The following is an 18,306-nucleotide window of genomic DNA, read 5'->3' on the forward strand; positions in this document are numbered from 1 at the left end:
TATGCTAGGAACCACCCCAAGCTCAGTAATGAACTTGCGGATCCAAACTGCCTCCTTTGCTGCTTCTAATGTAGCAAATATACTCAGCCTCTGTTGTAGAATCAGCAATTGTGTTCTGCTTCGAACTCTTCCAGCTCACAGCACCACCATTCAAGCAAAACACGAACCTAGACTACGATCTATAATCATCCTGGTCAGTTTGGAAGCTGGCATCACTGTAACCCTTTACAACTAGCTCATCATCGCCTCCATATATCAAGAAATATTCTTTAGTCCTTCTTAAGTACTTAAGAATATTCTTGACTGTTATCCAGTGACTTTCACCTGGATTTGACTGGTATCTGCTCATCATGCTCAAAGCATACGAAACATTAGGACGAGTACATAGCATGGCGTATATGATAGATCCTATGGCTGAGGCATAAGGGATCGTATCCATGCAGTCTCTCTCCTTTCTAGAAGAGGGACTTTGAGTTTTCGAAAGACTCACACCATGTGACATCGACAGAAATCCCTTCTTGGAGTTCTGCATGGCAAACTGTAGTAATACCTTGTCAATATATGTACTCTGACTTAGGCCAAGCAATCTCTTAGATCTATCTCTATAGATCTGTATGCCTACAATACGGGATGCTTCACCTAAGTCCTTCATTGAGAAAGAATTTCCTAGCCAAGTCTTTATAGACTGCAGCAAAGAGATGTCATTCCCAATGAGTAGTATGTCATCCACATATAATATAAGAAAGACAACTGTGTTCCCTATAACCTTCTTGTAGACACAGGGTTCATCTTCATTCTTGATGAAACCAAACTGTTTGATTGCATCATCGAATCGAAGATTCCAGCTTCGAGAAGCTTGCTTTAGCCCATAAATGGACTTATGCAGCTTGCATACTTTGCCAGTATGCTGTGGATTGATAACTAGTATTTTGATGCATTATTTTGGCTCTTATACTTAGCATTTTTACCCTCTCGTATACTTAATTCCGCATTTATACAATGTTTTATGAGTTGAGACTTATTTGGAGCATTGATCTAATTTTTCCTATATTTTTTGGTATTTTATCTAAAAGATACATCTTGTTTTGCAGGGGAGTAATTTGGGTCATTGATCAGGATCAAATAATCCAAGGGCTCAAGTTATTCCAAGTTGAATCAAGAAGAGCCAAATCCAATCAAACCCAATCCAAAAGCTTCAATTCAAACCCAATCTTAAAGCCCACTTTTAAAAGCCCAATTCCACTTATCTTATTGGATCCGGATCTTCTCATTAATCCAAACCCAAAATCCCATTCCTTCCCAAACCCGATCCACTAAGAAACTTCCCTTACCTCACGCACGGCACAGGACCCATGGAGTGGCGATTTCTTCCTCGCGTCGGTAGTTAGGGCACGAAACTCTTCCACACCAGTACTCTTCTTCCTTCCTTCTCTCCAGCCGGTGGCCTCTATTCCTTTGCTCTCACTACCGCCGGCCGACCAACCACAGCCATACTTCTTCTCAGATTCCAGCGGCAACGACAGCAGCAGGCTTCGGCAGCAACGATCTCCACCTCACCGGAGGGGTCCTCCGGTGAGACCTCCACATTCCGGCAACCTTCTGGCAGCTTCTCAGTCTGGGGTTCAGACGGCAGCAAGAAGAAGGCAGAGAGAGGTCCGGCTATGTTTCCATCTCCATTTCCGATCAGCTTCCAGCAGAGGGGTTCTCGCTGGAGGATTCGTTCATCATCCTTACTATTGTCGAAGTGTGCAGCAACCGGAGAGAGCTACTGTTCACTGGTTTTTTGGGGTTCCGAAGCTGGGTCTCCGTGTGAAGGCGGAGATAGTCGTTGGTATTTGAGAATTGAAGTGTGGATTGTGGTTGGATTAGTTTAGTTTCTCTTATGTTTATTGTCAATTTGCTAGTGTTGATGCTTATTGTTGAATGCTTGTAGCTAATTTGATCTTTCATGTTTAAATTGCATTAATTACGTTTAATTAGTTTCACGCCTACAACGTGTTCGATGAATTTCTTCAACCAAGAGTTAAGTTTAATTTGATGCATTTTAGTTTGTTTAATTCTTGTTTTGTCTTATTCTTTAAATTTCGTTAGGTTCTAGTTTTGATTGAATGCAATTAGGATAGATCAGCTTAGGATTTCTTTAATGTTTTAGGTTTTGTTACATGCTTTAGGTTTCATTGCATTCTTAGTTTCGTTAATGCTTTACTTTATGTTATGCCCATTGATAGATAATCTTGTATCGTAGTGTGACAATGCGATGTAGGAAAATCTTCAATGGTTAGTTAGGGTAGACATAGTTTTCTTTACTTTCTTTGTCTTTTATTTACTAGATTAGGTTTCATTTAATGCTTTGTTATTCTATTTCTTAGTTTATTTGTGTTGATTGTTAATCCATAGCGTAGAGTGACAATGCGTTGTAGATTAATTATTTGCACTTAGTTAGATTTCATTCCGCATTAGAGTAATTTCTTACTTATCTTGTTTTTAATTTGTTAGGTTTAGAATCAAAATCCAAAACCCCATTTCCATATAAAAAAAATCACAAAAATAGAAATAACGTACGATCCTAAATTTACCATCCTATCGTTACTTTCGTTGGCGGATGACCCGAGTCATTCCTATGCTACATTAGTGTAGGAGGGGTTTGGTACTTCATCATTTGATGCCCAATTCGCGACAAAATTGGGCCGTAATCAAATTGGCGCCGTTGCCGGGGAAAAAGTAGCGGTGTTTGGTAATCTTAGGATTGTTTCTCTCTCTTTTCTTGTTTCTATTTTTTGTGGTTGCAAAAATTCAAAAACATTGTTAGGGGCTTAATTATTTCATCTCTTGTATGTATGTGTGATATCTTGTCTATTTCCTGTGTCTTTTGATGATATTTGCATGTGTGTTTCAGGAAAGACCAGGAAATCTGTGTGTTATCAGCAGCTTTAGAGATTCAGTGTGATCAGACCTTCAGATTTGTCAAGCAAAATGAAGAAGAACACTGAAAAGACTCTTAGAGAGCTTTGGGCACCAGATTTATCAGTTGATTCATTCCGCATCCATTATTCTGATTTAGAGTCAAACTTCGAGTTATGGACTATTGTACATCTATTACCGAAGTTTCATGGATTATCTGGTGAGGATCCCAATAGACATCTACATGATTTGAAGATTGTTTGTTCTTCATGGATCCCACATGGTGTATCAGAAGAAGATGTTATACTTAGAGCATTTCCATTTTCAGTAGCAGATTCAGCAAAAGATTGGTTGTATTGTCTCCCACCCAATTCAATTTCCAGTTGGACCGAGATGAAGAAATTATTTCTGGTGAGGTTCTTTCTTGCTTCTAGGATTGCAGCTATTCGAAGGAGTATTTGTGGAATCCAACAATTCACAGGAGAACCATTTCAAGATTATTGGGATAGATTTAAAAGAATTGTTGCTAGTTGCCCTCAGCACCAGATAAATGATCAACTACTGATTATGTACTTTATGAGGGATTGTGTCCCATGGACAGGAGTATGGTTGATGCAGCTAGTGGAGGGGCTCTAGTTAACAAGACATCTACTCAGGCCAGAGAACTTATCGAGATTATGGCTGTAAATTATCAACAGTATGGGACTAGACCGATGATTACCGAAGATGTTAATTCCTTTGCCAGTGTATTCCCAAACAGAACCCAATATCACCAACCTGATCCTCAATATTATCAGACTCATCAGCAGGACAGGTATAATTTCGTTGCAGGATTCGGGTATGGGAACACACAACAAGGAAATTCTAAGTGGTCCCAGCATTATCAGTCTTACTTTCAGCACCATCAGCCTGAGCAGCATTGTAGGGAGCAGCTACAAAATTTTTTGCAACAACAAGAAACATATTTCAAGCCAAGAACACATTCATCGACACAGTTACAGTTGCATTCAGATCAACCTACCGCATCGATTCCTGAGGAGATGGATTGTAGAGTTTGTGATATTTCTGACTTTTATTCTGCTTTTCTGCATGATTCTTCTAGCTTTTTACATTGTGATGTTGTAGTTGATCCTGATAATTTTGTTGTTGATGATATTGTTGTTCCAAATAGTCTTGATGTTGCAGGTATAGGAGATGATGATGGAAGTGTAGGGGAGACCCAAGAATCACTTCCAATGACTATTCTACCACCATTTGAGCCAGTTGAGTCTACTGCTATTTTACTTAGTGACGATGGGCGTGTAGGGGAAACTCAAGAATCACTTCCGTTGATTGAACCTGATCCAGAGCCAGATCTTTTACCTGATCAAGATGATGCCACATTCACTGTTTTAGAACCTCTAGGTATCTTTCAGGATGGTAAGGTTGATATTTCTTCTGAATCTTTAGGAAATACCATGGAGGTAGTTCATTTTGATTGTAGTGGATGTGATACATCTTTTGATTCATGCTATGTTACTTTTGATATTGTTTCTGATACATCTTACTCAACATGCGTACATGATTTGCATCCTCTTTTTATTTCAGAGGAATTTTTTAGTTATTTTATTTGCAGTCAATCACGCAAGGATGCATTGTACCGATTGAAGAAAGCCCTAACATTTTATGCAATAATGAAGCTTCTGGAGTGGACACTCCAACTGAACCGTCTTCGGCCACCGGAGAAAATTTTTAAGGAGTTAAAGGTGGAGGGAGCGATCCTCACTTCATCTACATTCATCCCACTTCCAGATTGGCTTCTGGAATTGAATTGACTCCGACCACCAGAAATTCAGAGGAGTTGTTTCCATCTCACTTTTTCATTTTTCTTTATGCTTGTATATATTTCCTTGCGTTGTTTGCTTTTGGTTGGTAGTTCATTTTTGGTTTGTCTTGTTGGTTTTCATAATAAATTCCTAATGCATTCTTTTTATCATTTTAGAAATTATGAAAGCTAGTTAAATTTGATTGTCGAATTTGATGATTTATTGTCATGATTGGATTCTTGGATTGCATGTGGTTGCAACTTGATAATGGATTTCATGTTGGTAGATTGAGATGATAATTTTATATACCTAGTGAGGATATTTTTAAGTCTATTATTCCTATTGATGTGTGATGCACTTGTGGTTAATGCTACTCTAGAACTTGCTTAATTTTTTCGAGACCACATTATCATAGGTTTGCATGATTTTTATGAAGGCTATCTCACTTCTTTTTACCCATTCCTTTTGTTATCACATGTTTCTTGATAAATTCATATCATTTGGGCAAAATCCATATCATTTATCATATCGTTCTTTTCTCTCTTCATTTATTTCCATTTATTTCCCTCTATTCTTTTCTTGGGATGTGGATATTTTTGGATATTACATGATGAGTATTTTGCCCGAGACGGTCAAAAGTTTAAGTGTGGAGGGAGAGAAATAGCTTAGTGGAATTTAGGAGAAGCATAGGTGAAGCATACTTGATCACCATAGGTAAACCATACTTTGTATTTTTTTTATTGAACTATTGATGATATTGTATAATATTGCACAACATGTTGAAAAAAAAAATGAAAAAAAAGAAAAAAAAATAAATCAGAAAAAAGGAAAAAAAGTAAATTAGAAAAAAAAAGAAAAGAAAAAAAACAAGAAAAAGCAAAAAAAAAAAATGAAAAAAAAAAGAACTTTAACATGTTGTGCCCTTTTGTATTTGTGTGTGGTAGAACTTTTTAGAGAGATAATTTTTATTGTAGCAATATTTAGATTTTATTGTATATCATGAGTAGTGATTTTTATTGGAAAGCTATAGTAGAGGTTGTCTACATGTTTATTGGAGTTGTGAAAAATGTTGATATGTGCCATTTTTATTCATTTGTAGTAGAATTTTTATGATTGACAATTTTTTACTTTAGCGATATTGAGGTATTATTGTATATCATGTGTAGATTTTTAGAATGAAATGTTAGAGTAGGAGTTGTTCACATTTTTATTGTATTGGTGAAAGATGATAGAATTTTTTGTGAGTAACAATCTTTATGGTAGCAAAATTTGGATTTTATTGTAGATCATGAGTAGATGTTTATTGAAAAGCTATCATAGAGATTGTTCATATTTTTATTGAGTTGTGGAAAGCTAGCTTGGGAGTTTAGATGAGATATATTTTTGGGCATTGTTTTCTTGTACTCATCTATGTAACATTCCAATATATTCATGTCTTCCACTCTTACCTTGCTTTATCTTCCTTATTTCTTTCTTACACTATCATTTGTTTTGATTCATGTTTCCCTTATATTTCAAATAATGCCTTCATTATTTTATTGTGCACTCTTATGTTTATAGTGGTGGAGATTAGAAGAAAATCAAGCTTACGGTAGTACATTAATCATGAGTAGCTTGAGTGAGCTCCACTATTGCATGATTATAAGAGGAGAGCCACCATCATTTACCTTGTGAGGTTATTTTTTTATCATTCTCATTTTATCAATTATGGATTGAAGTTATCATGCTTGTTAATTAATGTATGAATTGAATCTATGAATGCTTTGGTCATTTGAATTGGACAATCCTAGGTAACTTTCTTTTCACTATTTTTCTAAGTATGATTAAGAATTGCTAGGGAATGCATCTTTAGTTATCTTTCTTGTTTTATTTACTTGCTCAAGACGAGCAAGAATAAGTGTGGGGGAGTTGATAACTAGTATTTTGATGCATTATTTTGGCTCTTATACTTAACATTTTTACCCTCTCGTATACTTAATTCCGCATTTATATCATGTTTTAGGAGTTGAGATTTATTTGGAGCATTGATCTAATTTTTCCTATATTTTCTGATATTTTATCTAAAAGATACATCTTGTTTTGCAGGGGAGTAATTTGGGTCGTTGATCGGGATCAAATAATCCAAGGGCTCATGTTATTCCAAGTTGAATTAAGAAGAGCCAAATCCAATCAAACTCAATCCAAAAGCTTCAATTCAAACTCAATCTTAAAGCCCACTTTTAAAAGCCCAATTCCACTTATCTTATTGGATCCGGATCTTCTCATTAATCCAAACCCAAAGTCCCATTCCTTCCCAAACCCGATCCACTAAGAAACTTCTCTTACCTCACGCACGACACAGGACCCATGGAGTGGCGATTTCTTCCTCGCGTCGGTAGCTAGGGCACGAAACTCTTCCACACCAGTACTCTTCTTCCTTCCTTCTCTCCGGCCGGCGGCCTCTATTCCTTTGCTCTCACTACCGCCGGCCGACCAACCACAGCCATACTTCTTCTCAGATTCCAGCGGCAACGACAGAAAACACTAGAAGGCGGCAGCAGGCTTCGGCAGCAACGATCTCCACCTCACCGGAGGGGTCCTCCGGTGAGACCTCCACATTCCGGCAACCTTCTGGCAGCTTCTCAGTCTGGGGTTCAGACGACAGCAAGAAGAAGGCAGAGAGAGGTCCGGCTATGTTTCCATCTCCATTTCCGATCAGCTTCCAGCAGAGGGGTTCTCGCTGGAGGATTCGTTCATCATCCTTACTATTGTCGAAGTGTGCAACAACCGGAGAGAGCTACTGTTCACTAGTTTTTTGGGGTTCCGAAGCCGGGTCTCCGTGTGAAGGCGGAGATAGTCGTTGGTATTTGAGAATTGAAGTGTGGATTGTGGTTGGATTAGTTTAGTTTCTCTTATGTTTATTGTCAATTTGCTTGTGTTGATGCTTATTGTTGAATGCTTGTAGCTAATTTGATCTTTCATGTTTAAATTGCATTAATTACGTTTAATTAGTTTCACCCCTACAACGTGTTCGATGAATTTCTTCAACCAAGAGTTAGGTTTAATTTGATGCATTTTAGTTTGTTTAATTCTTATTTTGTCTTGTTCTTTAAATTTTGTTAGATTCTAGTTTTGATTGAATGCAATTAGGATAGATCAGCTTAGGATTTCTTTAATGTTTTAGGTTTTGTTACATATTTTAGGTTTCATTGCATTCTTAGTTTCGTTAATGCTTTACTTTATGTTATGCCCATTGATAGATAATCTTGTATCGTAGTGTGACAATGCGATGTAGGAAAATCTTCAATGGTTAGTTAGGATAGACATAGTTTTCTTTACTTGCTTTGTCTTTCATTTACTAGATTAGATTTCATTTAATGCTTTGTTATTCTATTTCTTAGTTTATTTGTGTTGATTGTTAATCCATAGCGTAGAGTGACAATGCGTTGTGGATTAATTATTTGCACTTAGTTAGATTTCATTCTGCATTAGAGTAATTTCTTACTTGTCTTGATTTTAATTTGTTAGGTTTAGAATCAAAATCCAAAACCCCATTTCCATATAAAAAAAATCACAAAAATAGAAATAACGTACGATCCTAAGTTTACCATCCTATCGTTGCTTTCGTTGGCAAACGACCCGAGTCTTTCCTATGCTACATTATTGTAGGAGGGGTTTGGTACTTCATCATTTGATGTCCAATTCACGACAAAATTGGGTCGTAATCATGGATCTACAAAACCCTCAGGTTGTGTTATGTACACATCCTCGAGCAAGTTTCCATTCAGAAACGCGATTTTGACATCCATCTGCCAGATCTCATAATCGTGGTATGCTGCAATAGCAAGCATGATCCGAATGGACTTAAACATCGCTACTGGAGAAAAGGTTTCGTCATAGTCAATACCTTGAATTTGCTTGAAACCTTTAGCTACCAAACAACCCTTATATATATGTCCATCCATGTCAGTTTTTCTCTTAAAGACCCACTTACACCTAATGAGTTTTACCCCTTCAGGAGGATCAACTAAAGTCCATACTTGGTTGGTGTACATGGATTCCATTTCGGATCTCATGGCCTCTAGCCATTTCTCAGAATCTGGTCTCATCACAGCTTCATGATAAGAGGTAGGCTCATTTTCAATGAGCATAGCGTCATCATGGTCAGACAAGAGAAATGAGTATCTCTCAGGCTGACGACGTACCCTATCAGACCTGCGAAGAGGTATATCTACATGAACTGGTTGTTGTCCCTCAACTCCTTGTGGAACAATCTCATCATCCACAACACTTTGTGGTTCCAGTTCAACTTTCATCAAGGTTTCAGTGCTATGGTCTATATTCTAAACTTCTTCAAGATTGAATGTACTCCCACTATTTTTTCTAGAAACAAAGTCCCTTTCTAGAAAAACCCCAGTCTTAGCCACAACTACTTTGTGTTGACTAGGAATGTAGAAGTAATATCCCTTCGTTTCCTTGGGATATCATATAAAATAGCACTTATCAGATTTGTGTCCCAGTTTGTCCGAGACTTGACATCGAACGTAAGCCTCACAACCCCAAATCCTCATAAAAGACACCTGAGCATCTCTCCCAGTCCATATCCTATATGGTGTCTTTATCACAGTCTTGGATGGAACACGGTTGAGTATAAAGGTTGCTGTGTCCAGAGCATAGCCCCAAAGTGAGATAGGAAGATCGGTATGACTCATCATAGACCATACCATATCTAATAGGGTATGATTCCTCCTTTCGGATACACCATTCCACTGTGGTGTTCCAAGAGGAGTGAGTTGGGATAGAATCTCACACTCAGCTAGATAGTCATGAAACTCATGGCTAAGGTATTCACCACCTCGATCTGATCGAAGTATCTTAATACTCTTGTCAAGCTGGTTCTGTACTTCACTCTTGAATTCTTTAAACTTTTCAAAGGATTCTGACTTATGTGTCATCAAATACACATAACCATATCTACTGAAGTCATCAGTAAAGGTAATGAAGTACCTATAACCACCTTTGGCAGCGACATTGAAAGGGTCATATACATCACTATGTATAAGTCCTAACAAGTCAGTCGCTCTTTCACTGTGTCCACTAAAAGGAGTCTTGGTTTTCTTGCCTAGTAGGCATGACTCGCATATCTCATATGATTCAAAATCAAATGAGACCAGCAAACTATCTTTATGGAGTTGGGATAAGCGTTTGTCATTTATATGACCTAAGCGACAGTGCCAAAGATAGGTTTGGTTAATTTCATTTGATTTGAACCTCTTGGTATTTATGTTATAGATGGAGTTCTCTAAGTCTAGAATGTAGAGTCTGTTCATCAGAGGTGCACTACAATAGAACATATCATTTAAATAAACTAAACAACATTTGTTCTTTATTATAAATGAAAAACCTTTCTTGTCCAAACAAGAAACTGAAATTAGGTTCTTAGTAAGAGCAGGCACATAACAATATTCATCTAGTTCTAGTACAAGCCCAGAGGGCAGAGATAGATAGTAAGTCCGTACAGCAACAACAGCAACCCGTGCTCCATTGCCTACTCGTAGGTCCACCTCGCCCTTCGTCAATGCCCTGCTATTTCTCAACGCCTGCACATTAGTACAAATGTGAGAAGCACATCCGATATATAATACCCATGATGAAGAAATAGAGAGATTAACTTCTATAACATATATACTTGAAGTAGAAGTCTCACTTCTCTTCTTCTTAAGATCTTCCAGGTAGACTTTGCAATTCCTCTTCCAGTGCCCGGTCTGACCGCAGTGGAAGCAGGTAGCATCCTTAGCGACCCCTCCTTTGGGTTTCAGTGTCTTGCCTTTGCCCTTGGCTTGAGACTTTCTCTTACCTTTAGGCTTGCCCTTGCCTTTGCCCTTTTGCACCATCAAAATGGAGTTGGGCTTTACCTTCTTAAGGTTGAGCTCAACAGTTCTTAACATGCTTAGCAGCTCAGGCAGTGGCTTGTCAATTTCGTTCATGTTGTAGTTCATGACGAATTGACTGTAGCTCTCCGACAAGGATTGCAAGATCAAGTCAGTGGCCAGCTCTTGGCCAAGGGGGAATCCCAACTTCTGTAGGTTTTCTATGTACCTAATCATCTTGAGTACATATGAACCTACGGGAGTCCCCGTCTTGCATCTTGCACTGAAACAGTGTCTTAGAGATCTCGAATCTCTCGTGCCTAGCTTGTCCTTGATATAATTGATAAAAATGTTCAACCATATCATAAGCACCCATCAACTCATGCTGCTTCTGAAGCTCAGAGTTCATGGTCGCGACCATGAGACAGGACACATCTAATGCGCCATCTTGATGCTTCTTATAAGTATCACGGTCAGCTCGCGTGGCAGTGGCAGGAGGTGCCTCGGGAATGGGCATCTCCAGGACGTACAGTTTCCTTTCCTGAGTGAGAACAATTCTCAGGTTCCTGTACCAGTTCAAGAAGTTAGCTCCATTGAACTTGTCCTTATCAAGGACAGAATGCAGGGAGAAGGTGTTCATGTTTGTCGACATGACAATCTATAACAGAAAATGCAAAAAATAAATATCATATTCCACTAATCATTTAATTAGGCCTTTAATTAAACGATGCTCCCACTGAATTATAGAACTTTTATAGAATCGAGTCATGGATGTGGTCAAACCACACTCACTAGATTCTAACCAACTAGCTATAATTCTTGTGGGACAAGATCCACATCATACTACGCCTTGAGTTAGCTTTGACTAAATCACCCATGACTTAGTATGATCGGTAGGTAACTAATTACCAATTATATTTCTATGCAACTCTTGTTTATAGGATCAAGATCCGCATGTATATTAAAACTTGAGTTAGCTTTTGCTAAATCGCCCCAGAGTTAATATAAATGTGATTTTGACTTATCTACCAACCATTGGAAAATGCTTATAGTTAAACCCGATCCAATTGAGTTTAACTAGTTTTACTCAATCTGATTGAGTTTGCACTCACCCAGGCATTGATAGGTGGGACCAAGATTGTCCCTCCGCACCCTACCAACATAATATGCGTTGCTCTGCTTTGGTAGATTCAACTACAACATGTGATCGAGGTAGTGATGAGTATCACGTCTTGGTAGACATTTTGAGTTGACGCGATTAAGATCTAATCTAATCGTTGATATGTATCATATACACGATTTAGATCTAATCTAATCGTGGTGCATCATATACGCGATTTAGATCTAATCTAATCGTTAAGGCACTAATTAATTACTATACTCTAGCATGCATCACATACACACATACAAGAAATTAATTAAATTGTGATTAGTCATGACCCTACTACGATTTTCTCAAGCCAATGAGAAGATCGGATGGTCAACCTAGGGTCAACAGCTTCTCCAAGCTCCTCCCCTTGACCGCCATGTGTTTCTCGCACCCTCCTCGTAACTCCTCCTCGAGTGGACCTTCTACAGCTCCATTTTGTACATTACAAAGATAAAACTCGAGTTACATTTGAGTCTAAACTATTTTACAATAGGAAATAAACTAGAAAGGCACGACGCGCAGGTCGCATATCAAATATACAACACGTACAATCACACAAAAATGGCGCACAGGCCATATTATGAATTACAACGCATGTATCCAATCCAATTGGGGGTTTTTGGACCATGATCATCACAAATACATACATAATTCTAAATTATGTATTTTATATAAATTTATGTAATTTTACTACTATTTTTACAATTTTATGAGTTACAATTTCTCGGCGGTCTCGTTTAGCGATTTTCGGGCGCGATCGCGGGACAACGCCCCTTGCGGGGTTAGGGGCAGTGCCCCTACTCGTGAAATGAGTCTCACGAGTGTCCTACTATGATCTTACAGCGCCTTAAGCCGTTGTCCCAAAACTATTTGGGTGAAACCTTGCCGTTTCGGAAGGTTTTTCTCGGTATATGAAGCCTACAAGTGACCAAGCACTTGTTGCTTCGCATCTCCAAGAAAAATACTCATAAAAACTATAAAAAATGTAAATTTACAGAAACTTACAGATCTGATATTTTTCATAAAAATACAAACGAAACATTTACACGCTTCGCACGTGGCTCTGATACCACTGTTGAGACTTTCGAGCCGCAAAAACCACTTTTTGAGTTGCGAAAACCCTGAAGTCCCATGCCACCGGATCCGTGCGAAGATAAAATTTTCATATACTTGTTTTCTATCCTAGATCTACATTAGATCTACATGATTAAGAGATTACCCTAGTAGCGAAGACCTTCGCGAATCCCGCTCGTCCAAAATTTGCCGGATCTTAAGTGTGTTCAAGTGGACACACCTCTATACGTATCCACACGAACAATAGAGATGGAGAAAACACTTAGAGTGTGCTAGCACTCTAAAGGTGTTCGGCCAAGGAGGAGGAGAGGGAGAGAAGAGAAGAGAGGAGGAAGAAGATGGAGTTACACAAGCACACCAAAATGCACACTTAAGTGGCCGGCCACTTAATGGAGGAGTTTTTATCTCCATGGTATACCAAGGGTCACAACTCTTGGTCTCCCTCATGAGGTGGCACACACTCATGTAACCTTTGATGATGTGGCACATCATCATTGGCCGGCCCTATGCCAAGTCACAATGACATGACATTTGGTTAAGTCAAGGTCAAGTCAAACTTGACTCTTCATCTTCCCTCTCAAATCAAGTCAAACTTAACTTAAATTCTCCCATGGTTGATCAAATCCAACCTTTGATTCAAGTCAATTTAATTTATTGAATCTCTATCCATTAAATTAAATTGATTCAATGAGTTATAATCTAAATTAGACTCATTGGACACATAAATCAAATTGAGTCCAACTCAATTAGTCTAGTTTAGATTACTCTTAATCTAATTTGATTCATCACATGAACCTAATCCTCTTTGGTTCATCATATGAACCTAATCTCCATCTAATTGCCCTTTGTGTGTGACCCTATAGGTTCTTGTAACGTTGGCAATGCTCCCAAACCTATTTAGAAGCATAAGTAATGAGCGGTATCTAGCAACACATCATTACTACCCAAGTTACAAGAATGTTGAGATCTAACATCACCTTGTGACTACTAATTGTGACTCTTCACAATATATGACAAATGTCCTTCTATCCTTGACATCTAGATCGATCAATTTGAGGCATAGACGGTGTCATCCTCTGATCAATCTAAATCTTGAACTCCAAGTAGACTCACTATAATTAAATGAGCTCAATATCTCATATTGACTCATTTGGGCATGGTCATGCACTTAGTGGTCTCACTCTATCAAGAATAACGATATCACTCCCATTATATAGGAGGGATAGATCCCATCTACATCACTCACATCCCTCCGCATAATTTATTACATACCCAGTAATCGCCTTTATAGTCCACCCAGTTACGGGTGATGTTTGACGAAGCCAAAGTATACAACTCCTTATGTAGGGAACCATGGCGACTTCAGGTCAAAGGACTAATAGTCATACTAATAGCCACATGAGAAAGTATATGACACTCATATAACGATCCATGATACTTTCTCATGGCGGGTCATTCAGTCTACATTCTCCAATGCATACCCATGTGTCAACTTGATATCTCTATATCCATGACTTGTGAGATCAAGTTATCGAGTTGACCTACATGCTAGTCTCGTCGCATTAACATTGTCCTTGAATGTTAATATTTGACTAGGAATGATTAAGAGTAGTGTTCTCTATATCATCTCACTATCGATTCAACCAATCGATTGATATAGATAAGAATCTTCTACTCAAGGACGCTATTATACTTAGTTATTTGACACCAATACAAGTAAGTATAATAACCAAAACAAATACCTTTATATACATAGGAATATGATACAATGAATCCATACAACAATCATCAAATGATTGGCTCTAGGGCTCTAGCTAACATAAATGAACCCGTATTTTGAATAGTTGTCTATAAAATAGATGAAATATTCGAAACTACCTCTTTCCTGGATAGTCATAAATTCACACAAATCAGAATGAATCGATTCCAACACATCTTTGGATTTATACCCCTTAGACTTAAAAGCTTCTAGGTTATGTTTCCTTCCAAGTAAGACTCGCAGGTTGGAAAGGTTTCCACTACCAATGAACCCAAAAATTCATTGGCTATTATCCATTGAATCCTACTTAAGTTAATATAACCTAGCCTTAGATGCCAAAGATATGATTGATTCATTTTCGAAGATTGTCTTCTCTTATTAGAGTTAGAAGATATGTTATTACTTTCCATTTGTTGCATCGTGAGAGTTATTGGATTTTTAAATTGTCAACCAACGTATCAGAACAGATAACTTCCCTCTTTTTCTTGATAACAACTTTGTTATTAAAAGAGGCAGAATATCAAGTTCTTTGAATAGTTTAAAAACTGAAATCTAGTCCTTTCTAAACTTGGTATGTAAAGATAATTTCTCAAAATCCATGTTTTATTCCTATCGGAGAATAAACATCTCCCACTGCAACAGCTGCTACTTTTACAGCAGTGCTCATGGTGATTTTCTCTTCATAAAGTTGTCAGATTTCCTGGAACCCCTGCAATGAATTGCAGACATGATCAGTAGCTCCCGTATCTACACACCAGGTATCGGTAGATAACACCACTAATCATGTTTCAACAACTAATGAATAAAATATACCTATATTGTTCTTGGTTCTGAAAAGACAGTCCATCTTAGAGTCCAAGTATTGTTTCCAATCATAACTGGGACTACTAAGTTTATTCTATAGTATAACAGCTAAGTGATTGACAAACATCCTAAGAATTATAAAAATATTTGGTCAAGACCAACACCTTAAAATCCCCATGATTTTTGTATGCCACGATAGTGTGGACGTATACAAAAACAAAGAGGAGATTTTATCCATTAATTTTATTATCTCGTCATCTTAATTTTATGAGAACTAAAATTAATAGTTGTTCTATCTTTGATCAAATATTTGATCAAAACTTTGAATTTGAAATAATATTGATTCCTCAAAACAATATCATTTAAATTCACCAACACCTCAAAAACCGTGAATTTTGCATGCCACGATAGTGTGGACGTATACAAAATTGAATATTTGTAAGAGAAGGGTTATACCCATTAATAAGCTTGTCAACCTATCTTTATGACAAATAAAATTACCTCAAACACCGTGAATATTGTATGTCACGATAGTGTGGACGTATACAAATTCAAACATTTGTAAGAGGGGTTTTACCCATTAATTTTATTATCTTGTCAACCTGGCAAATAAAATTTCCTCAAATACCGTGAATTTTGTATGTCACGATAGTATGGTCGTATACAAAATCTCAACATTTGTAAGAGGAGGGTTATAATTTTATTATCTTGTCAACCTATCTTTATGACAAATTAATAGTTGGTTTTCCTTCGGTCACACAAATAATAGCAGTGACTCCGATGGAGACGATACTATTAGATGTGCCTAAGTGTATATCATTACTTAACACCTAGTCCATTAATAAGATTATGCTCCTTCCGATGGGGAAGATAACACGCTCTTGATTAATTTCCTATAGTCATCCAAAATGGAAGTTTGATCTAGTGATCCGCAAACAATCTCATCCGATATGGAGGAAGGCACTTAGAGCCAACTCACAAGTTTGTTTGCATCACTTACAAACCAGTAATGGAGACCGTGAAATTTATTTAAAATCCCTCTCCCACTTAGTTATTTAAAGTGAGGAATTTTAACCTATGCAAACATACATCACATGCACACACACACATCACAGTAAATAAAAGCAATAAATTTAGAAATTAATTTTCCAACTATTATGGCATTTTCCATCACTGTTCTCCGTGTGCTCCAACCCTAGCTACTGCCATCTTTAGCCACCGCCCTGGGTCTATGTCATCGGGTCCATCGAGCTTCCTTTTCTGCTGCGCCTCTGGTCCTCCAAAAGCACCACGCTTCGCAAGGATACGATCCACGACAAAAATAGAATTTTACATATATCGATTCTATATTCCACAAAGGAATGTACATGTATTCTAGATCGAACAAAAAAGTAAAAATCTAAAACTAATATAGCTCCTTCTGTATTTGATACATACAATCATGCATACACAAAAATAATGTCATTGACATATCCAAGGGTCCAATCACACACAATATCTATATGTCATAATAGTTGGAGCCTGCAACCATAAAGTTAGCATATCCTACTATTATCCTGCCTAAATTATGTATGACATGTGCATAATTAATTTGAAAACCAAAACACACAGAGGCAAACCCTAGCTCTGATACTAATTGTTGGTTGGTCCTAGGAAGATCGTACCAGTTCCACTGTACAAAAATTTTGTACAAGTGTCGAACCTTTCCTAAACAACCTATTGTGTTCTTTAGAAGTTAAATTAGTAATCTCAAACGGAACTTAACATTATTGATTCCAAATTTAACTTATCTATTCTTAATGGTTTAGTCTTGGATCGCAAGCGGAACGCGGAACTTAACACTATTGATCCAAATCCACCTATGTTATAAATTCAATTAAATATTAATTTCCAAAATTGGCTTCCAGGTTAAACATGGCGAGACACTAGGCCTTCTTGGATATGGGAGCAACCACCACTTCCTAGACAAAGCATTTTAAGGAAAGCTAATATTTAATTTCCTTATATAACTCTAGGTTTAACCAAAAGGAACAATCGAATCACAAATTCGAAAAATAAAAAAAAACACAAACTCGAATAACAAATTCGAAAAATCTAGAATCTAATGCCTCTTGTGTTTGGAATTCATATAAAGAAAAATAACTAGCATGATGCAGAAAATAATTACTAGTTATACCTTCTTTTGTATGCAACGACCTCTTGATCTTCTACCGTATTCCTCTTCTTATCCCGGACGTTGTGTGGGCAACGATCTACCGAGATGAGAATCACCCAAGCCCTTCTTCTTCCTCCTTGCAAGTTTCGGCCAAACCAAGACTCCTCCAAGGATGTAGAATTTCGGCCACCACCACCAAGCTCCAAGGGATGCAAGAAACAAAGCCTCCTTTTTCTCCTTCTTCTCCTAGCTAGAACCGGCCACCATTAAAAGCTCCAAGAGAAGGATGAAAACAACCACTAAAAAAGAAGAGAAGAGGAGAGGGAGAACCTCTAGGGCCGGCCACAACCAAGGAAGAAAAGAAAGGAAGAAATAGAATAGAGTTGTTGCTCATGAAGGCACCTCTACCCTCTCTTTTATAATCCTTGGCCTTGGCAAAAAAGAAAATTTAAATAAAAACTTCCTTAATTCTTTTGCCATGAAAAGAAAATTTTAATTAATTTAAAAATCAATTTCCTTTTCTTAAACAACATGGTCGGCCACCTATTAGCTCCAATCAAGGAAAGTTTAATTCACACAAGAATTAAAACTTCCTAATTTATTTCCAAAAATTTATTAAAAAATTTCTCTAATAATTTTTCCCTTCATGGTGGGTTATAAAAGGGAATTTTTTAAATTAAAATCTCTCTTTTAAACATGTGAATGATTTCCAAAAAGGAAAGCTTACAAATAAGGAAAGATATCTAATCTTCTCTTAATCTTTTGTAGAAAATTATAAAAAGAAATATTTAATTTTAAAACTCTCTTTT

General features: G+C 37.4%; 1 protein-coding gene across 1 annotated transcript in view; it reads left to right on the top strand.

Annotated features, from left to right (window-relative positions):
- The first annotated feature begins 4,136 nt into the window (after nucleotides 1-4,136).
- The window catches only part of LOC122043644, a 63,237-nt gene continuing 49,067 nt past the window's right edge, over nucleotides 4,137-18,306 (top strand). Inside the window, exon 1 of the mRNA XM_042604250.1 lies at nucleotides 4,137-4,364. Coding sequence (XP_042460184.1) covers nucleotides 4,137-4,364 — 228 coding nt within the window. The remainder of the gene's footprint in view (nucleotides 4,365-18,306) is intronic.

The sequence above is a fragment of the Zingiber officinale genome, chromosome 2A (assembly GCF_018446385.1).
Source record: "Zingiber officinale cultivar Zhangliang chromosome 2A, Zo_v1.1, whole genome shotgun sequence".
Lineage (NCBI taxonomy): Eukaryota > Viridiplantae > Streptophyta > Magnoliopsida > Zingiberales > Zingiberaceae > Zingiber > Zingiber officinale.